Here is a 26,168-nt window from a genome sequence, read left to right on the forward strand (position 1 = left end):
AAAAGGGACCAGGGGCATCTCATGGGGCCCCCTACTGACCCCAGACTCTCGGGCAGTGCCCGAGTTTCCAGACGGTCAGTCCGCCCCTGGACATAGGTTTGCTTGATGTGAAAGTGAAAGCAATCGCGCATATTTCTGTAAGGTGGAGCGACATTTCCACCCCCTCCCCTGTATACAGACATTATCCCAGGGAGAGGAGAAGACAAGAATACAACCATTACTGACCAGAGACCGGCTGTGATCAGAGAAAAGGAGAGAGAAGGAAATGGCAGCACCAGGGGAAGAGGGGGCAACACTGAATATGCATGGAGCGGCACCGATTGATCAGGAAGCAGCACTGAATGTGCAGGGAGCGGCACCGATTGATCAGAAAGTAGCACGGAATGTGCAGGGAGTGGCACCGATTGATCAGAAAGCAGCACTGAATGTGCATGGAGAGGCACTGATTGATCAGGAAGCAGCACGGAATGTGCATGGAGAGGCACCGATTGATCAGGAAGCAGCACGCAATGTGCATGGAGCGGCAGCGATTGATCAGAAAGCAGCACGCAATGTGCATGGAGAGGCACCGATTGATCAGAAAGCAGCACTGAATGTGCAGGGAGCGGCACCGATTGATCAGAAAGCAGCACGGAATGTGCATGGAGCGGCACCGATTGATCAGAAAGCAGCACTGAATGTGCATGGAGAGGCACCGATTGATCAGGAAGCAGCACGGAATGTGCATGGAGCGGCACCGATTGATCAGAAAGCAGCACGGAATGTGCATGGAGCGGCACCGATTGATCAGAAAGCAGCACGGAATGTGCATGGAGAGGCACCGATTGATCAGGAAGCAGCACGGAATGTGCATGGAGCGGCACCGATTGATCAGAAAGCAGCACTGAATGTGCATGGAGAGGCACCGATTGATCAGGAAGCAGCACTGAATGTGCATGGAGAGGCACCGAATGATCAGAAAGCAGAACTGAATGTGCAGGGAGCGGCACCGACTGATCAGAAAGCAGCACGGAATGTGCATGGAGAGGCACCGATTGATCAGGAAGCAGCACTGAATGTGCATGGAGAGGCACCGATTGATCAGGAAGCAGCACTGAATGTGCAGGGAGAGGCACCGAATGATCAGAAAGCAGAACTGAATGTGCAGGGAGAGGCACCGAATGGTCGGGAAGCAGAACGGTAAGATTATCCAAGTCCATTCTAAACATCTGTCTATACTTTGTAACATAAAGGCCCAGCAATCATTTCTATATGTACTGAGGAGTGCAGAAGAGTCTCTTTAACCGCCTCTCACCATATAGTCCAATGATGGACGCAAGGCGGTTCTCTTGTTCTGGGAGGACGTCACATGACGTCCTCCCATTCTTAGCGTGCATGCGCGGCTCAGGGAGCGTGCAGCGTGGCGATCGGCGGTGCACTGTGTCCTTCGGACACAGCGGATCACCGATCCACGGACAGAGCCGAAGATGTTGGCTCGGTCATGTGATCAGCTGTGCCCAATCACAGCTGATCACATGTAAATAGGGAAATGCCGGTTATCAGCATTCCTCTCCTCACGAGCTGTCACACTGACAGAGGAGAGGAGAGACGGTAATCGGCTTTCCACGGAGGGGACATGGGCACTGATCATCAGGGCACTGATGATCAGTGTGGCCCCATCAGTGCCACCTGTCAGTGTCCATCAATTCTAGCTGTCAGTGTCCATCGGTGCCAGCTGTCAGTGCTGAACAGTGCCATGTGCCAGTGCACATCAATGCCACATATCAGTGCCTATCAGTGCGCATCAATTCCATATATCAGTGCCCATCTGAGCTGCCCTTCAGTGCCACCTATCAATGCCAATCAGTGCCACCTATTAGTGTTGCCAATCAGTGCCACCTATTAGTGTTGCCAATCAGTGCCACCTGTCAGTGCCAGTCAGTGCTGCCTATCAGTGCGCACCAGTGCTGCCTATCAGTGCCCGTCAGTGCCGCCTAACAGAGCCAGTCAGTGCCACCTAACAGTGCCATATATCAGTGCCAGTCAGTGCCGCCTCAGTGCCATATATCAGTGCTGCCTTTCAGTGCCCATCAGAGATACCTGTCAATGCCCATCAGTGCCACCTACCAGTGCCTCCTCATCAGTGCCCATCAGTGCAGCCTATCAGTGCCCATCACTGCAGCCTCATTAGCGCACATCAGTGAAGGAGAAAAATGACTTATTTGCAAAATTTTATGACAAAAACTAAGAAAAACTTTTTTTTTTCAAAATTTTCAGTGGTTTTTGGTTTCTTTAAGAAAAAATAAGAATCCCCGAGGTGATTAAATACCACCAAAAGAAAGCTCTGTCACAAAAAAATTATAAAAATTTCATATGAGTGCAGTGTTGCATGACCGCGCAATTGTCATTTGAAGTGTGACAGCAGTGAAAGCTGGAAATTGACCTTGGCAGGAAGGGGGTAGAAGTGCCCGGTAGGCAGGAAGGGGGTAGAAGTGCCCTGTAGGCAGGAAGGGGGTAGAAGTGTCCGGTAGGCAGGAAGGGGGTAGAAGTGCCCGGTAGGCAGGAAGGGGGTAGAAGTGCCCGGTAGGCAGGAAGGGGGTAGAAGTGCCCGGTAGGCAGGAAGGGGGTAGAAGTGCCCTGTAGGCAGGAAGGGGGTAGAAGTGCCCTGTAGGCAGGAAGGGGGTAGAAGTGTCCTGTAGGCAGAAAGGGGGTAGAAGTGCCCGGTAGGCAGGAAGGGGGTAGAAGTGCCCGGTAGGCAGGAAGGGGGTAGAAGTGCCCGGTAGGCAGGAAGGGGGTATAAGTGCCCAGTAGGCAGGAAGGAGGTAGAAGTGTCCTGTAGGCAGGAAGGGGGTAGAAGTGCCCAGTAGGCAGGAAGGAGGTAGAAGTGTCCTGTAGGCAGGAAGGGGGTAGAAGTGACCAGTAGGCAGGAAGGGGGTAGAAGCGTCCTGTAGGCAGGAAGGGGGTAGAAGTGCTCTGTAGGCAGGAAGGGGGTAGAAGTGCTCTGTAGGCAGGAAGGGGGTAGAAGTGTCCTGTATGCAGGAAGGGGGTAGAAGTGCCCTGTAGGCAGGAAGGGGGTAGGAGTGCCCTGTAGGCAGGAAGGGGGTAGAAGTGCTCTGTAGGCAGGAAGGGGGTAGAAGTGTCCGGTAGGCAGGAAGGGGGTAGAAGTGCCCTGTAGGCAGGAAGGGGGTAGAAGTGCTCTGTAGGCAGGAAGGGGGTAGAAGTGCCCGGTAGGCAGGAAGGGGGTAGAAGTGTCCGGTAGGCAGGAAGGGGGTAGAAGTGCCCGATAGGCAGGAAGGGGGTAGAAGTGCCCTGTAGGCAGGAAGGGGGTAGAAGTGTCCTGCAGGCAGGAAGGGGGTAGAAGTGCTCTGTAGGCAGGAAGGGGGTAGAAGTGCCCGGTAGGCAGGAAGGGGGTAGAAGTGTCCGGTAGGCAGGAAGGGGGTAGAAGTGCCCGATAGGCAGGAAGGGGGTAGAAGTGCCCTGTAGGCAGGAAGGGGGTAGAAGTGTCCTGCAGGCAGGAAGGGGGTAGAAGTGCCCTGTAGGCAGGAAGGGGGTAGAAGTGTCCTGTAGGCAGGAAGGGGGTAGAAGTGTCCTGTAGCTGAGGGGTTAAAGATGAGATAAGATCAGCCAGAAACTGTCAGCGGCCCAATCAGCTGCAGCCGTTGAATTTAGTTTTATGTGGCTGGGGGGGGGGGGGGATACTGGTGACATCATTGATCCTATGTGGCCCCGTGGTCATATTTGGAGAATGTCCTGGACCAAGTCTAACCATGTGGCCATTTTAGGATGATGATATCACCAGCCTCCCCGCTCCTTTTTAGGAATGTCTTCAGGGCAGGGAATTCTATGGCTGCAGAAAAAATGAGGAAGGGTTGTAACAGCGCAAACACTGCAAAGTCCTGGGAAATGGTAGTATGGGGTGATGGTGGGATTAGTGGCTGCTGTATGAAGAGCGTAGGATTCCGTGTGGCACTGAGGGCTTCCAAACAGGCTGTAGCAACTTCTGTAGATGAGAAAAAGGAGAGAAGCGCCTCTAAGTGCAATAAGTCTTTTTATTCAAGTCTGAATGTAGAAACACTCACATGTGTGACGTCATCATAAGCATAAAAAACGTGGTTACCAATAGTTACCGGGGGGGTGGTGACCCGGGTGAGGAGCCGTCATCTCTCTGCGATGTGGGGAGGCCAGCTCTTGGCTGGAACAGCGTGGTGGCTGGAGGGGAACAGCGGTGAGGCCGGCCGACGTGTACATCCTCCCTCAGAGCCAGATGGAACGCAGCGGCGGCGTGGCCGTGATGACGTCAGATCTCAGGGTGCACTGTGACACGTTTCGGAGCATGTGCTGGCCGTGGAAGGCGGATGTGTGCTCCTTTTTCAAGCAGGGGGAGGTAGATGAACAGGGGTGAATATATAGGGAATGTGAGTCTAATTGATCAATTAACCAATTAACCAGTGATTGACCATTGCTGTAAGGTGAATAGTGTAAAGTCATGGATGTTAAATGGGGGGGTAAAGGAAACCAAATGGAAAAAACAGAGGATGTAATAAATAAGAAAAAAAGAAAAATGATGAAATGAAAAAATGATGAAAAAATGAAAACAATTAATGAAATGAAAAATGACATTAATAAAAGATTTTTGAACAGTTGAAAATTGAAGAAGCTATGTGAAAAAAAGTTGATGGGGGTAATAAGAATACAGAATAAAAAAGGAAGCAGAGCTAAAAAAAATCAAAAAATTAAAGAATTAAGAAATTAAAAAATGTATAGTGGTGTATATATATATATGTTATAAGATTAAAATTAAATTATTAAATTTACAAAATTTGTGAGATTAGTGGGGTAAAAGGTTCACCTTGCAGCACTGGGACATCAATGTAACAGTAGAGAGCAGATATTTGGTGGTCATACAGCATGATTGCAGGGTGGGATCTGCTTGTGGCTCTACAGGAGCTTCATGATAATTATGACATCTATACATGTTCCTAGCGGGTATATTGACAATGGGTGCTAACATGGTAGGATGATAAACATATTGGTAATAGTACATGCAAATTACATTATAAAGAGTAAATTACATTGTAAAAAATAGAATAAAATATAAATAATGAACAAAAGGTTATTAATAAAAAACTAAAAATTGGATTAAAAAAAAAATCAATAAAAAAATTCACCACTCTCTCTATTTGTCCTGTTTCCCATTATCACTGAGAGTGAAAGTGCAAGAAAATCCCACATTGTGGGTTGTCACCAGAACAGAAATAGAGGAGAAATCTTCCAATGGGGACACTAGATATGGTGACAACCAGATTCTCTCACTTTGGAGGGATTTCCTCTCAATTCCTGTTTGGCTATGGGACAGAATGTGAAGGGAGATCTCCCCATTGGGACACGAGGTATCAAATGAGGTAAGTAGTCCAAATATGAAAAAAACTTCAAACAGCGCTGATGTAATCCAATCCAATACGGAGGAGTAGGTAAGATGCCCACTTACCAGAAGCGCAATCCTAATGCGCATGTAAAGATTACATGTAGCCGAGGTGTTGTGTAGGTACTGCCTGGTAATACACTGGGGGCCCCTCAATGGTATGGGGATACCGGACTGGTCAGATCACACTGTTCCTTAGATCCACACAGAAGCCTGAAAATGCTGGGCTGAGGTATGGAGGGTCAGTGCCAGGTATACAAAGTAAAGGTGCCCATAGTGTAGTAGTATTTGAAAGAGGTTTATTAAATCCAATACATAAAAAATATAATACACGTACACTAAAAGTGCCTGCAGCCTGTAGATAATTATAAAGGCTGTTAAAAACACCTAAAAACACTGACCAGTGAGAATCAAAGGTTGGCCGCCGGACCTCCTGATCCGGCGGCGTGACGTCAAGGCGTGCGAAGGCTCCTCCTAATAAACCTCTTTCAAATACTACTACACTATGGGCACCTTTACTTTGTATACCTGGCACTGAGCCTCCATACCTCAGCCCCAGCATTTTCAGGCTTCTGTGTGGATCTAAGGAACAGTGTGATCTGACCAGACCGGTATCCCCATACCATTGAGGGGCCCCCAGTGTATTACCAGGCAGTACCTACACAAGACCTCGGCTACATGTCATCTTTACATGGGCATTAAGATTGCGCTTCTGGTAAGTGGGCATCTTACCTACTCCTCCGTATTGGATTGGATTACATCGGCGTTGTTTGAAGTTTTTTTCATATTTGGACTACTTACCTCATTTGATACGGCTGCATCGGACATTTTACTGCTAGTTACTCATTCATCTTACCTGTTATAAGGACAATTTTTTTTTCTATTTTTGTAGCGCTGCACTCTTCATTTTGCCAATTTTAGATAGAAAGGTTTTGTGGTTCCTTTTCAGTGCAATAGCCGCTTGTTAGAGTGCGCTCACTAACCTGCATATACACTTTTTCATGTTACTTGAACTGTAATGAGTCTTGTGACTCATCCTAATATCCCCTCTACTGCCTCCCATGAGTGATTATCTTGCTGAATTTATCCACAAATGTCCAGAGAACAGAAGAGGGAAGCAAAGTAATAAGAGAACACATCACATGTCATGTCCTGGACTTACCCCTCTAACCTGCTGCCCTAGGCAGTGGCCCATGAGCGCCCCTATGGCACATTCAGGACTGGCGGTCCTCAGTCCCATAAATAGACATCATGACTGTTACAGAGAGAGGTCCGTCCTGAATGTCACCCAGGATCTGTATACAGCATTTCTTTATATCACTTTTATATGTATACTGTATATAACAAATCACATCGATCTTCTCACTTCTTCTCCTCTGTGTTGTTTCAGTGATATGACGAGTGGGGAGGAGAGCAGAAAGAGGCTGATTGTCTGCACACAGGACCCCAACACCGATGTGTCACAGATATTATCACTTTTATTAGACACTTCATCCTTGCAGTGTGGGTCTGTGTTCTACAAATCTTATCTCAAAGAAGAAATCTGGGGATCTTTCGTTGATGAATTCATTGTTCTCTATCACCCATACTCTGCAGGGACCCCTCTGCCGGATCTGTCTGATATGAAGGATTTCCTGGATTACTACAGAAGTAAACGTGGTAAGTGAGTCATACGGAGTCCCAGATGAGAAAGGGATCTCCTGGATTCTGGATCCACTCTGAACGGCTCCACAGATCAGAGCCCATTGTAGGATCATATGATAGCTGATGTATAAATATTGTGATATGCAGAGTCTCCTTTCACATCAGAGATCCCGGATTGTATGAGATGTATGTGTGAGGAAAACTTCATTGTGATTTATTATTATTATTATACAGGATTTATGGCGCAAACAGTTTGCTCAGAAATGTACAATATAAGGGAGACAATACAGAACAATACAGTTCAATACAAGAGGGATAGGAGGGCCTGATCCTAGGAGCTTACAATCTAGGAGGGAGGGGCTGGTGGTACAAAAGGTAATAACTGGGGGATGAACTGATAGGAGGAATAGAAGATTCCATTATTAGCTGAAGGGAGGATAGGCTTCCCTGAAGAGAGAGGTTTTTAGGGATCTCCTAAAAGTAGGAGATAGTCAGATTGGGGTAGAGAATTCCAGAGGATGGGGGAGGCTCTGGAGAAGTCCTGGAGACAAGCATGGGAAGAGGAGACAAGGGAGCTAGAGAGCAGGAGGTCAGGGAAGGGTTAGATCCTCTGCTGAGTATTATTGCTGGCTGTGTCCCCGCTGAGGAGATCCATCCTCTCTATCTGTCCTGGTGACCATTGACAATGAGAAAGCTATTGTAAATCCAAAATGTTGAAAAGCAAGGGGTGGGGGGAGGGGAAAAATGTATTCTGCTCCATGTCTTTGCTAAATAAAATCCCAATACGTGTAAATTATTTGGTTTACGTGAAAGTTATAGCATTTACAAATGGCAGTATAGATAATGGAACTTTTTTTTTCCATACTAGTAATGGCGCTGATCAGCGACTTATAGAGGGACTGCGGCGGGCATTCTGACACTGGGGGGAACAGACTAACTGCCACTGACATCCCCAGAGCAGGGGCGGACTGACCATTTGGGAACTTGGGCACTGACTGAGGGCCCGGGTCAGTAGGGGGCCCCATGAGATGTCCCTGGTATCTTTCATAAGCTTTTTTGGGTGTGGTTTAAGTGTGGGTGAGGACACAGTGACCCCATGATCCCCTATTGCCCGGGGGCCCCATGAGTTGTCAGTCCGCCCCTGCCCCAGAGACACCAATACAGTGATCAGTGCTAATAAAAAGCACTGACACTGTACTAATGGCACTGGGCAGGAAGGGGTTAACATGTGGGGCGATCAAAGGGTTAACTGTGTGCTGGGTGCAATTTACTAGGGAGACATGCTGTGCAAAGAGATACAAAGCAGCATGTCCTTGCTGACAGGAGAGAGACCTGTGTTGTTTACACTCAGATCTCTCCCCTCTCAGCTTTGGTGGTGATCACCAAGTTCCGACCGGGAATCGCTGGACCGGGGCTTGGTGATTTACTGCCTCAGCAGCCAATAGCGGTGAGGGTAGGGAGGTGCACACGCCCCCAACCCAGAAATGAAAAATCACTTATCTTTACATGATTTTGTGCAGTGGAGCTGCGCTGTAGCAGTACATCTGGTAGGGGGCGCCGTGAAACTGGTTCATCCGTTTTTAGGGTAGAGCATGTAACATGTTCCCATAGCTCTGAGGGACTGTCTCTGATTTGGAACAAAGTCCCTCTGTCCTGCCTTCCCCCTCATTTGTCCCTCATTTTGGTCGGATCCATATAGCTGTATATAAAATGCATTATTTATCTATCAAAAAGTGTTCCCAGCGCTGAACCTTTCATACAATTTCTAAATTTTCTGCATTTTTACATTTCAAAAGCCAATATAAAGGAAGAGCAGTAATAAAAAAGTGGGTGGGTTTAACCAATCATTTTTGTTGTACAACTCCCCTTTAAGGGGGCGTGGCAGGGGGTGTGTCCTATACCTACATACTTTTTCTAATAGATATCCCTCATTCCCATCTCAGAAAGTTGGGAGGTAAGTGTTCCCAATGCTGTAGCTGCCCCCCCCCCCCCCCCCACCTGTGACAGAAGTACGGGGTGAAGTTTCCCTGTACTGGCTGTCAGATTTTTGAAACAGCTTGGCTGTGCGGGGCTCCGCCCACATGGTTCACACTCTACAGCAGCCACAGAGTTCTGGGAATGAATGAACTACAAGTCCCAACATCCTTACACCCCGTACATCCCATACACCCCGTACACCCCATACATCCCATACACCTCGTACACCCTATATATCCCATACACCCCGTACATCCCGTACACCCCGTACACCCCATACATCCCAGTACATCCCATACACCCCGTACATCCCATACACCTCGTACACCCTATACATCCCATACACCCCGTACATCCCGTACACCCCATACATCCCGTACACCCCGTACATCCCATACACCCCGTACACCCCATACATCCCAGTACATCCTATACACCCCGTACATCCCATACACCCCGTACATCCCGTACACCCCATACATCCCATACACCTCGTACATACCATACACCTCGTACACCCTATACATCCCATACACCCCGTACATTCCGTACACCCCATACATCCCGTACACCCCGTACATCCCATACACCCCGTAATCCCATACACCCCGTACATCCCATACATCCGAGTACATCCCGTACAACCCGTACAACCCATACACTCCATACATCCCGTACACCCCGTAAATCCCATACATCCCATACACCCCATACACACCATACATCTTGTACATCCAGTACACCCCGTACATCCCGTACATACCATACACCCCATACATCCCATACATCCCAGTACATCCCATACACCCCGTACATCCCGTACACCCCATACATCCCGTATAACCCGTACACTCTGTACATCCCGTACATCCCGTACATCCCATACACTCCATATATCTTGTACATCCAGTACACCCCATACATCCCGTACACCCTGTACATCCCGTACTTACTGTACATCCCGTACACCCCATACATCCCATACATCTCTTCCCCCCTGTACACCCCATACATACCATATATGCCGTACACCCCATACATCCCCGTACACCCCATACATCCTGTACACCCAATACACTCCGTACATCCTGTAAACCCTGTACATCCCATACATTCTGTACATCTTATACATCCTGTACACCCCATACATCCTGTACACCCAATACACCCCATACATCCTGAACACCCAATACACCCCGTACATCCTGTACACCCAATACATCCCGTACACCCCATACACCCCCGTACATCCCGATGTTGTGAGTGCTTTGGTAGTTCATTGAATCTTCCTGTCAGTATATCTGCTTGCCTGTATATCCCATACAACCCATACACCCCATACATTCTCTACATCCCATACATCCCGTACACCCCATACATCCGATATACCCCGTACATCCCATACAATCCCATACATCCCGTACACCCCTATACATCCTATACACCCCAAACATCCTGTACACCTCTTACACTCCATACATCCTGTACATCCCGTACACCCCAAACATTCCATACATCCCATACATCCCGTACACCCCATACATTCCATACATCCCGTACACCCTCTACACCATGTAAACCCCGTACATCACGTACACCCCATACATCCCGTACATCCTCTACACCCCATACATCCCGTACATCCTCTACACCCCATACATCTCTGTAAAGCAAGCAGAGGTACTGACAGATCTGCAGGAGACCTGCATGGCACCAGCAATCTGGTGTCTGCTCTTGCAGACAAAAATAATAAATGCACTTTTTTTTACCTGCAAAAAATGTGCATTTATTATTTTTTACCTGCAAAAAATGTGCATTTATTATTTTTGTGCAAAAGGTGCACTTACTGTATCCTTTAGGGAGGTATATAGAGAGGTATATACAGTAGATCTGGTAAAGGCTGTGGGTCACAGTGCACTTGGGGAACACTATTATGTGAAGACTGCACTTGAGGATTTCACATTGGAACACTTCGGGAATATAAATGGAGTCTATGAATTTTGGATTATTGATTTTATTTAAATGATTGCACAATTATAGTGCATGAGAACATGGGAGAGATTGGAGGTTATTTATTATGTTGACATAAACTTTTTTTGTCCTTTCATGTAAATGAATAAGCGGGCACTTTATGACTGTGGGGTTTATGGATTATGGGTTTTGATGTTTCGGAGTGCTAATTATTTCTGGCTCAGTGCTGCAAACAATTCTAATTTGTTTTAGGATTGTGTTATTGGGGCCAATTCACTAAGAGCTGAATAACGACTGAAATAATACAGTAAAATAACGCATGCGGTACATTTTTTGCAATTGTGCAATTCACTAAGAATTTTGTGGTAAAATATCTGCATTGTGGTAATTTATCGCACGGTAGCTGGTTGTTGAGGAAGCCAGCCGCGGTATATTTAACAACGGATAACTCCGGGTGTCCCACTGACAGCTGAATGAAAACCAAACATGCCAGCAATTACAAATGATGAAAAAAACTGTGTGCCCCCCCCCCCCCCCATCCATACCAGGTGCTTTGGGTCTGCTATGGATTTTAGGAAAACCCCACAACAAAATAAAAAAAAGGCCCTTAGGTCTGGTATGGATTTTGGGGGATCCCCACACCAAAAACAAAAGAGAGAAAAAAGGTGTGCGGGTCCCCTCACAATCCTAAGGGATTTTGGGTCTGGTGTGGATCTAGACCTGGACCATCCATTGCTCTCTATGGAGCTGCGGATATAAACAGACTTATGTCCACATACACCTGCCTGTATCTCATCAGATCCACTAAAACCAGACAGATGGGGATCCCTTCCTCATCCATTTAATGGATCAGATTAGATGACATTCAGATGTAAACAGACAGGCGGTCCATTTACATCTGACCAGCTATAGAGGAGAGTAGGCCTGCTTTGCTTAAGCGGAGTGGGCACAGACCTGTCATTCACCTGCTCAGCGGGGGTCAGTGGACAGATTCCCCACTGAGCAAGCTGGGGGAGTCCTTCCGTGTGAAAGGGGCCTAGGAAAAATGGAATGGTTTTGGAGCTGCAAGAACTGGAAGGAGAGAGCCTGAGGAGCTGATTGGTACAGCGGGAGGCGTGGTTCTGGTGGGACAGCATTGCCTAGGAGAGGTATTGAAGCTCTCCCACCACTCTGCTACCCGGCTAAGTTCCTCCTGTGTTAGTGCCTGCATTCTATAAACCCCAGTAGCCATGCCTCCGTTCTTCTGTCCAGGTCATGACTCGGGTATTAAATATGGCTCGTCTATACTGCTCTGACCACAAACCCATCTTACTGCTTGTAAATAAAGACAACACAACAATTTGGAGTTGAGTGGCCATAGCAGCTTTATATTAACCAAAATATAAATAACAGAAGAATAACCGATAAATAACATAATCACACAGAAAATTATGGAGCCCCAAGATCCTATTAGGTATCAAGCTGCGGACAATACCTGCGTGTCACTTAACCAGGCCTCCAGCCACAAGACCACTGACTCAGAGACAACACACAGATACACATCCCAACAACTGGGAGCTGTAGATCGGACGGGTCCCTACAATGTACCTCTTTTACCCATCCCAACCCAAAAGGACCTTGTACCCCGCATGCCACAGGCCAAAGCAAACCACAACCACCAACATACCCGAGCACCCAAAGATCCAATGTAGGGTGGGAGGGCGAGGAGTTTTCCACAGCACAGCAGGCCTCCACGACTATAGACCACCCCAGACCAACTGCCAGACAACCCCCTGCAGCTCCATGCTTCCTTGACTTTGACTCAATCAGATATTTTTTGCCACCAACTTTACTTTTAAATTCTTCAACCAACCACCTAGCCCAAGCCCCTTTAACCCCTGCCATGCCCTCCGTCTATTTCCTGTGTCATTTTTCCCCAGAAATCCTCCCCCTGTACTGATCTCATCCTCTCTCCTTCCAGTCCTCGCATCTCTGCCAGATATCTCCCTGAGCTTGTCAGTCACACAGAAGTGAAGATCAGTTAATGATCCCCTGTGCCTGTCAGCTCCCTGCTTTTACCAGCCTGCCTTACACCAACATTCTGACCAGCAGATCAGCAGAGGGCATTTCTCCTCTGCTGCGTCTAATAATGATGAGTGTGCACACCTTTCATGAGCAGTTGTGCCTATTATTCCTCATACCAGGTCCTTGTTTTCTATAATGGTTACATACTAATGGACCTTCCCAGTCCAATGTTGTCCACTTAACGCTGCCAGTTTATTAAAAATATTTTTTTACTATACCCTAAACTCTGGTTCGGCCCTCCACAACAGTCCCAGTCTCTCATGTGGCCCCTTGGAAAAATGAATTGCCCTCCCTTGGAATAAAGTAAGCTTCCAGTTTTGTCTAGAACTGTACCCCTTGGTCCTAAGTCGTCCCCTTTTACTTATAACTAGGAGAACATTAGAGGGGAACTCGGCTAATCAAGCACTGCGGCTGCTGTACATAACTCTTCCACAGGCAGACTGTACACAGAGAACAGCCATACTGCCAACAGCCACTTACAACCCGACTTGGCAACAACTTACTGTTTGTAACAGCCACCTGAACCCGTGAGAAGATTTCATCCTTCATCCTATAGCTGGTCTTAGTTGCTACTCTTAGAGGGGCTCCCCTCTTTTTATTTTACAGTTTAACTCCTCATTGGGGGACATCCCTGGGTGCAACTGCCTACTATTGAGAGCTGTTTACTGTATATAAGATATTTTGTATATGACTCGGTACTTGGTACTTGGTACACATAATAAAAAAACTTGCTTGGGTGTTAAAAAAAGACTTAAATCTTTCCCTATCTTTAAATGAGTTTATTATCAATTTTAATAATGCAATTGTACCTGACAGTTACACTATTGAATATATGCCACTGCATATAAATAGTTCAGCCTAAAGGTGGCATCTGCTGGCTGAAAGCTTTCTATTTATCATTGGGGACTCCAACCTGCATGTAAGGACTAAGTCACAGCTGATATAGTGGTCACATGATCAGGAGCCACTGTAATTGGCTCCTGATCATCAGTGGAGACCCTGACTGCTGGGATTGAGAGCCACCAGCCGTGCAAAGTGTCACCTTCAGGATTTCAAAGGGGAGAATATATAATAATGTATTCACGGCATTGTGCTGAGGAATAATACAAAAAAATGATTGCAGAAAGGAAGGGATAACACATTTGTGAATGGAGAGTACAGCCAGACACACACACTTCAGTCTGATTGTACAATCTACTATGTTTTTACTATAACAGTTGAATGTAGGAATTGTGTTTTGTTGACCATCTCCTTAGAGCTACAGTATGCTTGGAAGGTTCTTACATGTATTGTCTAGTTTATAGTCTTGTCTGCTCTGTAGGTCCAGGAAACATAAAAGTTGTGATAAGTGATGTGAAAGATATAAATTTGGAGAGACAGATTATAGCCCGATGGATGGAGGGGAGATACCCGGACTGTGAACTCCTGACCCTCATCAAAGAAGAAATGGAATATCTGACTAAACATAAAATAAGCCCTCTATCAGTGGAGAGAAGAATGGCCAATAAACTCCGATACATCCACCACATCCTAAAGGAGGCTTCAGGTAATGGAGACATTTCAGTCATTTATTCCTCTATTATCCTCCTATAAAAATATTGCGTTTTTATGAATATTATGTAGCACCCTCCTAGTGCAGGATGCTGGGTAAATTTAGTTTTTGGCTCCTTCTGCAATCAAGGAAGCAGTAATTGTTTGTTCTGTTCCATTCAGGGTCTCCCAGGCTGGGAGTATGATTGCTTCCTCATGCCTCTGAAAGGCGTTTCCAGAGCTTAGGTTGGGAGATTCAAATCAACTAATCTGAATATCTATTGTGCTCCAGCCAATCCCTGGGGAGGAGTGTCCATTAGGGGTTGGAATTGAGATAAATAGTGTGAGACACTGGAGATCAGGGTTCCTTCTCCCCAGGAGGGCTCCAGAGATGCAGGACCTTCTGCTGCCAGGCAATCTGTGGACTGTACAGCTGCTCTATAAGACCTTGGAGGTGCCAGGATTAAATAGACTTTCCTTAGAACTTCCTGCAGGACCACACCATTAAGGGATCTGGTCCTGAGAGGTACTATCTCATTCACTGGGTTGTGCCTGGAGGAAGCTGGGAGGTGGCATCTGTCCTGGGGACTTGTGAGTAGTGACCCTAAATTCATCCTTGAGACTGTGTACTGGATGATGCACTGGGTACCAGTAACTGTGCACTCGCACAAGGTAACCAGATGGCCAAAACCTGTTTTGTGGTCTCCAGCTGTGAGTGTAGCAATCGTACCCACGGAGATGGACGCGGTTCAACCATTTTGCTCCAACCTCCATCTTGGCAAAGGATCATCCATCTTGTACAAACATATCTTTCCTCATCCCCCCCCTCTCTGTTCATACACCGTGACATGTGGTTGGTGTGTGTTGGAAGTGTCACAGGCAGGCCAGAGCACAACAGAGAGCTCCGACCCATAAAACCTCTCTGAGCTGGGTGCCGGGCGGTCTAAGAAACTGTGCAATCTGGCACCGTGTAAAAGGATAACCCAAGCCTTACCCTGAGTTCAAAGACATTCCAGGGGAGTCAAAACTAGATACCACTTTTAAAATCCATTTTCCTCCTATGTCTCATATCTTGAAATATGAGAGACTTACATAAAAACCAGACATATCTTCAGATTGCTCACGAGAAGACAAACCGTTTGATATGTCACACTCCTTGGCTGGAATATATAGGAAAGCAGAAAATGACATCTCTTGAACCATTCAAGTATGTCTTTCATATTTCATATCTAACCGTTCTGCAGATGCGTCTGCATATTAATCTACCCGCGGGTGGAATGTTACTTGTGCCTAGGAAAACTTATGAGCCAAAATATAAACTAGGAGAGATTTTGGTTCTAGCTTGGGTCTCTGCCTAGACACCCCTCCCCAAATGAGGCATTGGTCCTTGGCTTCAGAAACACCCCCTGCTGGGGGACTACAAAATAGGCTGTCAGGCCTAAAAGACAAGTTGAAGTTGAAGAATTCTCCCTTTTAACATCAGAACCAACTTGGGAGATGGTACCCTTTTGCTCTGAAAATTGATCTGCTTAACCCAGGACTTTTGGCAAGTACTCTACCTCGCTAAACTTCTTTCTGTTACCCCTTTGCTGTGTTATTGCACTCTGTATTTATATATATATTGGTTACACCTTTTTTCTGTAAATATTTTTATTGCACCCTTTTGACCTTTTTAGTAATAAATCTTACTTTCTGAAAGTGTTGAACTGTTTCTATAGCTCTTTAATGCAACTTACGAATTCCTGCCACTGAAGAGCGCTACTATGTGTGTTTAACCCTCTGTATAACCTGTCTGCGGTGACAGTGGTATACAGACGATTATCCAATCATCCTAGTGTTATTGCTGATATTGACAAGTTTCCTCTTTCTCTATACAAAAAGGAGGCGGTGGCAGTGTGAAGGGTTAATTGCGTAATTAACCTGACCCAGTAACAATCACACTCAGGCTGCCGGTACATCGATTTGTGGTCAATTAGCTGGAAAATCATTGTGCAGGGTGCAGCTGGGCGTTGCATTGTTACGCACATGACATTGCGGTTTTAGATTGGCTAGTCCTTCGGTCACGAGTTTGGTGAGAACGTCAGGGGTCTGACACAGCGATCATCACACTGAGGCCTTAGACTGTTCAGTATTCACAATTAGAAAGGAGAAGACTGAATGCCAAAGAGACTTGCCTCATGGTCCCCAGCTGTGAGGCCTTAAAGTGATTGTAAAAGTACAATTTTTATTTTTAAAATATAACAACCATGTCTATACTTACCTACTCTGTGTAGTGGTTTTGTACAGATCAGCCCCAATCCTCCTCTTCTTGGGTCCCCCGCAGGTGCTCCTGGCTCCTCTTTTCTGTCGGTTGCTCCCATAGCAACCAGCTTACTATGGGGGCACCCGAGCAGGTGTTTTCCCAAGCCACTGCTCTGTGCAACCATTCACACATGGAGCTGTGGCTTGGCACCACCCCCTCACTCCTCATTGGCTGACTGGATGTGATTGACATCAGAGGGAGCCGATGGGTCCCGCTTGCTGTCTCAGCCAATGAGGAAGCAGAGACCCCGGGCAGCCGAGGCTGTCATGCACATCGATGGATTGCAGTGGGGTTAAGGTAAGTATTGGGAGGGGGGTGGGGGCACTGCTGCACACAGAAGGTTTTATACATTCATACATTGAATGCACAAAGGTAAAAGCCTTGAGACTTTACAACCCCTTTAACCTGTTCAGAAAGACTTAGGGAAGAGATTTTCTTCCAATTGCTATGAGCTGAACGTTATGAAGTATCCCCTGTCCCCAACCCCTCTCCCTATTACAAGTTCTACAAGCGATAAATCACAAAAAGACAGCCCCTTGACTGTTTATTGGAGCCGGAGTGATTGGACTGTTGCTTGGGTGGCTGTTGGCCTTGGTACATTTTGGGAAAGAACCAGTTATTAACAGCATTACCTGCGGGGGTAGGGCTACAATTACAAGCTCGGTATTAGGTGTGGTCTTTGTATAGGGAGTATGTACCACGGGGGTTGTCCTCACATTTCCACCAAACACCTAAAGGCCCCTGTCAGAGATGTAGAGAGACTGCCTTGGCTGAACTCTGCTTCTGAAGATGTCTTCCCACAATGTCTCATATTTGTCTTTTGTTCTTTACAGAGAAAAACCACAAAAAGCACTTAAGGAAGGTAAGGAATAGATATGCAATGATAATTTGTGACCAAGGGTGTGATTCTCCAAAAACATAGTTTAAAGCCCAAATCCAGGAAGCTTTAAAATGTGGGGATGTACCTGCAGTACAAGTGTTAATTGGTTGCTTAAACTAAGGGAAAGAAAAAGTACTTTTTTTACTTACTTGATCCTTTGCTTCCTGGCAGATAGTGTCTCCCCCCCCCCCCCCCCCATGCTCTGGCAGTGGGCTGTCCCTCAGCATCGTCCTGTCTGGTGTTGGGCTATGGACCCTGCGCTGGTCTTGATGACATACTGTAAGGACCTTAGACGGGTGAAACATTAGGGAGAAGACGCTGTGGGGACTGGTCTAGTGGCATGGAGGAGCAGATAAGTAACTCTTTTAGTGTTCCCTAGACCTAAACAAGCAATTATCTCCTGTTTCTTCTTGCTGGAGATGGCCATTTAGCTGAAGCTCAGAGCCCCCGAACAGCAATAAATCTTTAGGCTGTCAACAGATCAGTCTCTAGTGGCTCTGATTTTTCAGCACAGTGTCAAATAATAGAGAGCAACTGAGCATGTGCAGAGCAGGGTGAGAAGTGTATTTCTGGGTTTTAGTATAGACACTTATTTTTAATGTTTTACATAGCTATACCTGCAAAAGGGGCCGGCCTGAAGGGATCTAGCAGGACTTGAAGTGTTACTAAACCCCAGACCCTGCATTCACTATATCCATTCTCCCACAGTAGACAGAACATGGAAATGCAATTTTTTTAGTAAACTTTTATATAAACTGCTAAATACCTCTTCTCATCAGCAATATCTAGCAGTCTTGTGACTTCTATCAGTGTCCAGCAGAGAACTGGTTACAGCTTGTAGGAGGAGTTTTCCCCAGAATATGCAAGAGATTATAATTTGCTAAAGGTGAAAATACTAGGCAGGCTGGAAGTGACTCTTACCTTGGCTGACTTGAAGAGCTGGGTTCATGCCTCTACTCCAAGACTGGATGAAGCCTGAGGAGATGACCCCCACCCAGATTGGGGGGCAAGTTGCCCTGGACCTGCTTCTACCAGGGGTTTCTAAGGAGCTGCACCGGTGGGTGGCCAAGTCAGAGCCGCAGTCCCCAGATGAGATGGCCACCACAGTTGAACATCACAGCTGTGCAGAAAGCTTCTGTGGGGACCGTTCTGCAACCTGAGAGATGATCTGGATCAAGGAGATGTGTCCTAGTGTCAAGATGCTGCATGGTGACCACATTGTGTATGCCTTGATGCATAACACTCCCACCAGAAGCCAAGCACCTAATCCTTTCAAAGAACTGTCAGGGGAAAGAGAACCCCACAAGGTTCAGTGCTGGTCCTGCCGCCAACTGGGTCATATGGCAGCAAAGTGCCAAAGCAGGATGAGTTGATGTATTGCGATGTGGTCCATTAATGCTTCATGTATACTTATGTAATATGTGTTGTGAAAAGTCTGAATCCACATTGAGTGTGTGAAATGAGTCAATGAATAAGAGGTTGCCACACTCTTGGTCTCTGCAAATGCTCCAAATAGGTAGTTTGCAGGGAAAGCTGATCCCTTGAGAACAGGTGGGTGTCATCTGTGTGGACCTCAATGACTATCCAGTGGCCACTATGACCTTATCCACCTTAGCAGAAACTGCATCCAGGTTTGGTGATTTTAGGATTGCCAATTACTTTCTGATTGGGTAAGACTGCCTCCTGTTTTAGGACTTGTATGAGCAGAAATTGAAGGGTCTTGAGGATCCACTAAAAAGGAGGAAGCCTCTGACGAGGGAATTAGTAACATACTCCAGCTTAAAAATAAGGATGATAGATGTCAAGAGATGTGTGAATCTGCTGAAACTGACCCAGGTTTTCTGCAGGTGTCTGCGGGATTACAAGCTGAGACTCCTGCTTCTAAGCCAGACCTGCCGAGGGCTCTGAGGAGGACTTTCTTGGTGCTCGTTTGAAAGACTCCACTTTGATCTATGCCAGGGAACAGGTCACAGATTTAAATGCTGAACCACAGAAACCTGGAGCAGTTATACAGTTCCCCCATTTTGCTGTGAATCTGATTTCCTGCACAGAGTAATCAAAGAGAGCAATGAAATGATTGAACTCGTGGTAGCCCAGTATTTCAGGCTCAAAGTGTTTTACATTTGGCTAATGGTCATGTGCTTGGGGGTCCTTTCAGGTGGCTAAATGGAGGAACTAATTTTGAAATTTTTTTATTGGCCCCAAGTATACCAGGAAATAAAGGACTTTGTGGGTCCGGACCTGTCAAATAACCATGGCGACACCCCATTTTTGCACAATTGTATTGTATTGTATGGACCTGATGGGCACCTTAGTTGAATCATCTAGGTGACACCAGTAAATATTTTTGGTCCACATCTGTGCCACCAGGTACCCGGAGGCAATACCTTTTAAGAAATATCTCATCCAAGGTCATTACACGGGAGCTGTCATCTTTAGCCACGACTGTGAAAGTTGTTTAAAAAAAGGTTCAGTTAGTCCTAGATGCCTTCTGAAAGGCAGAGTTCATTGTGAACCTAGAAAAAAAAGAAAAATTGGGTTAGAGGAGGCCCACCATTTGGGGTACGTTATAGGAAGAGGCATGACCAAACCACAGCTGAACATGGTGAAGGACATCCAAAAGTAGCCCCATCCACTCACATAAAAGCAGGTGTGTTCTTTTCTTGGCATTGTTGGGTATTATATGAGGTTTATTCCCAACTTTGCCAGCCTGGCAGCACCTCTGACAGACCGCATGAAGGGGAGAACCTTCACTGTTATTCATTGGAGTCCTGAGGGAGAATCAGCTTTCTGCCATCTGAAACAGGCTGTGTGCCAGGAACAGGTCTTCAACCTCGGACTTTCGGAAAGTGTTCCTGGTTCCGAGAATCTATGATGGACACTTCCCCTTTCCGGAGACTTCTTGCAATGCTAAGAAGGACATTTGAACTGTCACAAGATCAGTTAATGGCATTACATACAGTAGGCACAGAGGAAAGGTTATCTCAACAGAAAAGTCAGATGTATGTATCCATTACAAGAGTTACTGTATGTGTCAGTCTACATGTTAGAAAATAAAGGCTTAACAAAAAAAGTCAGGAAAAGTCTCTAATTTGAGAGCAAAGCCTTGCAAATGTGTATAATGACTTCCAGCTAATACAAAACCCACATCAAGACAGATGCTTCAAAGCTGGGTCTGGGTGCAGTCTTGTCTCAGGTAATTGTGGGGGGGGAGAGTACACTGGCATGTACCTGAGACGGAAGATCACATCGGCTGAAAACAAATTCCATTGTGAAAAGAGCATGTCTGGCAATAAAATGGGCACTAGAGACAATCCGCTACTACTTGTTGGGCCGACTCTTCAGGTACACGTCAGACCATGTGGCCCTTTCATGGATGGCACAAAATACCACCGAAAGGAGTTCTGGATGGCTTCCGTCTTTATGGTATCAATCTCTGAGAGTTCTCTTTCTTGGTGTTCACAAACTCACCTGGGTAACTGGGAAGCTGAGGTTGCAAGAGAGTGCAGTAATCTGCGCTGTATAGTCCCTTTTCTACACCGACTCATTCCGTACTCTGCGCTGTACATTCCCTATTCTACACCGACTCATTCCTTACTCTGCACTGTACATTCCCTATTCTACACCGACTCATTCCGTACTCTGCACTGTACATTCCCTATTCTACACCGACCCATTCCGTACTCTGCGCTGTACATTCCCTATTCTACACCGACCCATTCCTTACTCTGCACTGTACATTCCCTATTCTACACAGACTCATTCCGTACTCTGCACTGTACATTCCCTATTCTACACTGACTCATTCCATACTCTGCGCTGTACATTCCCTATTCTACACCGACTCATCCCGTACTCTGCACTGTACATTCCCTATTCTACACCGACTCATCCCATACTCTGCACTGTACATTCCCTATTCTACACCGACTCATTCCATACTCTGCGCTGTACATTCCCTATTCTACACCGACTCATTCCGTACTCTGCACTGTACAGTCCCTATTCTACACCGACTCATCCCGTACTCTGCACTGTACATTCCCTATTCTACACCGATTCATTCCGTACTCTACACTGTACATTCCCTATTCTACACCGACTCATTCTGTACTCTGCACTGTACATTCCCTATTCTACAACGACTCATTCCGTACTCTGCACTGTACATTCCCTATTCTACACCAACTCATTCTGTACTCTGTGCTGTACATTCCCTATTCTACACCGACTCATTCCGTACTCTGCGCTGTACATTCCCTATTCTACACCGACTCATTCTGTACTCTGCACTGTACATTCCCTATTCTACACCGACTCATCCCATACTCTGCACTGTACATTCCCTATTCTACACCGACTCATTCCTTACTCTGCACTGTACATTCCCTATTCTACACCGACTCATTCCGTACTCTGCACTGTACATTCCCTATTCTACACCGACTCATTCCGTACTCTGCACTGTACATTCCCTATTCTACACTGACTCATTCCTTACTCTGCACTGTACATTCCCTATTCTACACCGACTCATTCCTTACTCTGCACTGTACATTCCCTATTCTACACCGACTCATTCCGTACTCTGCACTGTACATTCCCTATTCTACACTGACTCATTCCGTACTCTGCACTGTACATTCCCTATTCTACACCGACTCATTCCGTACTCTGCACTGTACATTCCCTATTCTACACTGACTCATCCCGTACTCTGCACTGTACATTCCCTATTCTACACCGACTCATTCCGTACTCTGCGCTGTACATTCCCTATTCTGCACCGACTCATTCCGTACTCTGCACTGTACATTCCCTATTCTGCACCGACTCATTCCGTACTCTGCGCTGTACATTCCCTATTCTACACCGACTCATTCCGTACTCTGCGCTGTACATTCCCTATTCTGCACCGACTCATTCCGTACTCTGCCCTGTACATTCCCTATTCTGCACCGACTCATTCCGTACTCTGCGCTGTACATTCCCTATTCTACACCGACTCATTCTGTATTCCGTGTTGTGCATCTATGATTCCAAGCCATTTCATCTTGCATGCTGCACTTTATGTTGCCTAGTCCACCCCCACCCTCCTGTGTGTTACTCTACATGTAACCTTTCCCACGTCCCATCATTCTGCACTCTATACACTTTGTTATACATTACATGCTTCATTAATATGGCTACAATCACCTCAAACATTGCTGGTTCATAAATAATTCCCAACTTATTTACAGGATTTTTTCTTTAAGATAAGCTCAAACAAAATACATAGTTAGTCTGGCTGAAAAAAGACAAAAGTCTATCTAATTCAACCATAAAAAAAAGTAATAATCCTACACCCACAGTTGATCCAGAGGAAGGAAAAAAACCCAGCAAAGCATGATCCAATCTGCTCCTGCAGGGGAAACTATTCCTTCCTGATCCCCCGAGAGGCAATCAGAAATTTCCCTGGATCAATGTTACCTATAAATGTTATATCCAGTTATATTCTGTGTATCTAAGAAAGAATCCAGCTTCCTGTCTATATTATGTTTGTATAAGAAGTAAATATAATGGAACATTTAAATTAAAAGACGATCATTTGTCCTGAGGTGTATGTGTGTCTGTGAGAGCCTTACTTGCAGCACAGTAATTCAAGTATCATTTGTGGGTACGAGGAATCTGTTATATGTCTGCTGTGTATAATATAGTAGGTTCAGACTCTATTTAACCCTTTACCTATAAGCCACGCCCACCATTGGTATAATCTGGTGGACTGAAACCCAGACACATGATTCAAAGCCTGGACTGTGTAGGTGAATCCTGGACAGGTGGCAACCCCAGCCTGAGTAGAAAAGCCTGTCCCCTGCAGCATTCAACAGAGAGGGACCATTGATTTCTGTTTGGAAGCAGTGGTCTCTCTGCAGAGGTCTGACACGCCCCCTGCTGAGTCAGAACTAGAGCTCTCCAATCAGCAAAGCTCATTCCCCCTGATTTAATTATCTTTCATACAGCGGTACCAATAGCTTTGCATACATGGAAATATTTGTATGTTCATTTTTTCATTTTATTTAAGGGCAGACATGGAATCTTCTCCAGATCACTGAATGATGATTATTCCTGGATAACAAATCTGCTTCATTCAGATCATTTCAAGGATCTTGTATCAGATGTCAAACATTTTAAGATCACTGATGACCCAACCAACACTAAGGGGTGCACCTTCAGTATCTTGTACTTCACCAAGAGAGGACAAATCAATGAGACAGATGCTGCAGATGTTCAGCTGATACAGGAGCACACAAGGCGTCTTGGTAAGAGACATTATAATACCCGTATTTATTAAAGCCGTAGGAAACCGCAACCAGGGAACAAAATCCCCTGCAAGGTAAAGGCATGATGTGCTAATATGCATCACATACTAGCACATTATGAAGGACTTACCTTGAAAGGAAGCCCTCCAGTGTCATCGCTGACAGGGTTTCCATCTTCACCCGTCTTCCTTCTGGGTTCATGAGCTCCAGCCATCTGACAGGCCGAGCCACGATGACGTCACTCCTGCGCATGCATGTTGGAGTCCCTGGCCACGGCACAGTGCTCTAAAGGAATGGCACGGGTATGTCCTTCAGAGCACATGCGCCGGCTCTCAAAAAGAGCGAATAAATCCTAAATGGTTCACGTTTACTAGATATTCATTTTACCTACAGGGAAGCTTTATTATCATCTCACCTGCAGGTAAAAGTACTAAAGAAGAGTTTACTGCCACTTTACATTGATGCAACCCAATCAGTAACATCTCATATAGGTGTAACATGTTAATGTCATTTCAAAAGTTGTTTTCATACTAGTATGTAAACGTAGTATTAGAAACATCCCCATATCATGATGCTTGCACCACCATGCTTCACAGTCTTCACAGTGTACTGTGGCTTGAATTCAGTGTTTGGGGTCGTCTGACAAACTGTCTCCACCCACTAGACCCAAAAAGAACAATCTTACTTCCATCAGTCCACAAAATGTTGCACCATTTCTCTTTAGGCCGGTCAATGTGCTCTTTGGCAGATTGTAACCTCTTCAGCACACATCTTTTTTCCAACAGTGGGACTTTGCGGGGACTTCTTGCAGATAGCTTGGCTTCACATCGGCGTCTTCTAATTGTAACAGTCCTCACAGGGAACGTCACACCTTCTTTCATCTTCCTGGAGCTGATTGTTGGCTGAGTCCGCGCCATTTTGGCTATTCTTCTATCCATTCCAATGGTAGTTTTTCGCTCTCTTCCACGTCTTTCAGGTTTTGGTTGCCATTTTAAAGCATTTGCCATCATTTTAGCTGAGCAGCCGATCATTTTCTGCACTTCTTTATATGTTTTCTCCTCTCCAATCAACTTTTTAATAAAGGTACGCTGTTCTTCTGAACAATGTCTGGAACGACCCATTTTCCTCAGAATTTCATAGAGAAATGCACTGTAACCAGCATGTCCAACATTTGCTGCCTTCCTTCCTTAAATAAGGGCAATAATTGCCACCTGTTTTTCAAAGAATGAATGACCTCACTAATAGAACTCCACACTGCTATTATTTTGAACACGCCCCTTTCAATGAGTGATTCAATGACACAGAATCAGCAGCATGCATGTCATGACTGTTGGGTCTGTTGGATTTCTATTACTCTACTACACCTGCTAGGAAATTATTTGCCATGTAGAAATATCATTTCTACCAAAAACAGCGATTGATCCGGTTAGTGATGTCTGACTGATATTATTTTCAACACAACTGTATACCCCTCACTTGGGATACTCTTTGTAGTTTCTTTATCAGATCATGGCTCAGACTACATATCCAGGGGCGTATTTGCCACGAGGCAAATTAGGCAGTTGCCTAGGGCGGCACTTTTCAGGGGGGCGGCATGGTGGCAGTGCGCCCCCCCCCTTTCCCATGAAAGGGACACCTCTGTGGGAAAGGGACAGGGGCAGGGCCGCCATGGCTGAGGGATCGGTGTAGCGGCAAGATCTGTCCCCCTAACGCATCTGCGTATGTCACCGGCTGCAGAGGAGAGCAGAGTGGTGGGCGGATCCCCGGTGTGCACTCAGAGCGCTGGAGGGGCGGGGCCCATTGTCAGTGTGCAGGAAGGCCAGAAGGAAGAAGCAGAAGAGGACGAGGTCATGGGGGAGAAGGGACACCATCTGGAGGAGTCCCTGCTGGACAGGTAAGTGCTTGGAGGAGTGGTGCATCCCCACTCCTGTTACACTGGGCACTATTCCTCCCACTGACACCAATGATGGGGCACTATTCCTCCCACTGACACCAATGATGGGGCACTATTCCTCCCACTGACACCAACAATGGGACACTATTCCTCCCACTGATACCAATGATGGGACACTATTCCTCACACACTGACACTAATGATGG

At 46.2% G+C, this 26,168-nt stretch overlaps 1 protein-coding gene across 1 annotated transcript in view; it reads left to right on the forward strand.

Annotated features, from left to right (window-relative positions):
- Window positions 1-210: 210 nt before the first annotated feature.
- Window positions 211-26,168, forward strand: part of LOC149459577 (uncharacterized) — a 38,750-nt gene continuing 12,792 nt past the window's right edge. Inside the window, exons 1-5 of the mRNA XM_089680935.1 lie at window positions 211-1,179; window positions 6,792-7,060; window positions 14,379-14,603; window positions 17,723-17,751; window positions 23,831-24,068. Coding sequence (XP_089537061.1) covers window positions 266-1,179; window positions 6,792-7,060; window positions 14,379-14,603; window positions 17,723-17,751; window positions 23,831-24,068 — 1,675 coding nt within the window. The 5' untranslated portion in view covers window positions 211-265. The remainder of the gene's footprint in view (window positions 1,180-6,791; window positions 7,061-14,378; window positions 14,604-17,722; window positions 17,752-23,830; window positions 24,069-26,168) is intronic.

Source organism: Staurois parvus, unplaced genomic scaffold (genome assembly GCF_062004578.1).
Source record: "Staurois parvus isolate SC_StPar_1 unplaced genomic scaffold, SC_StPar_1.0 ptg000254l, whole genome shotgun sequence".
NCBI classification, from domain to species: Eukaryota; Metazoa; Chordata; class Amphibia; order Anura; family Ranidae; genus Staurois; species Staurois parvus.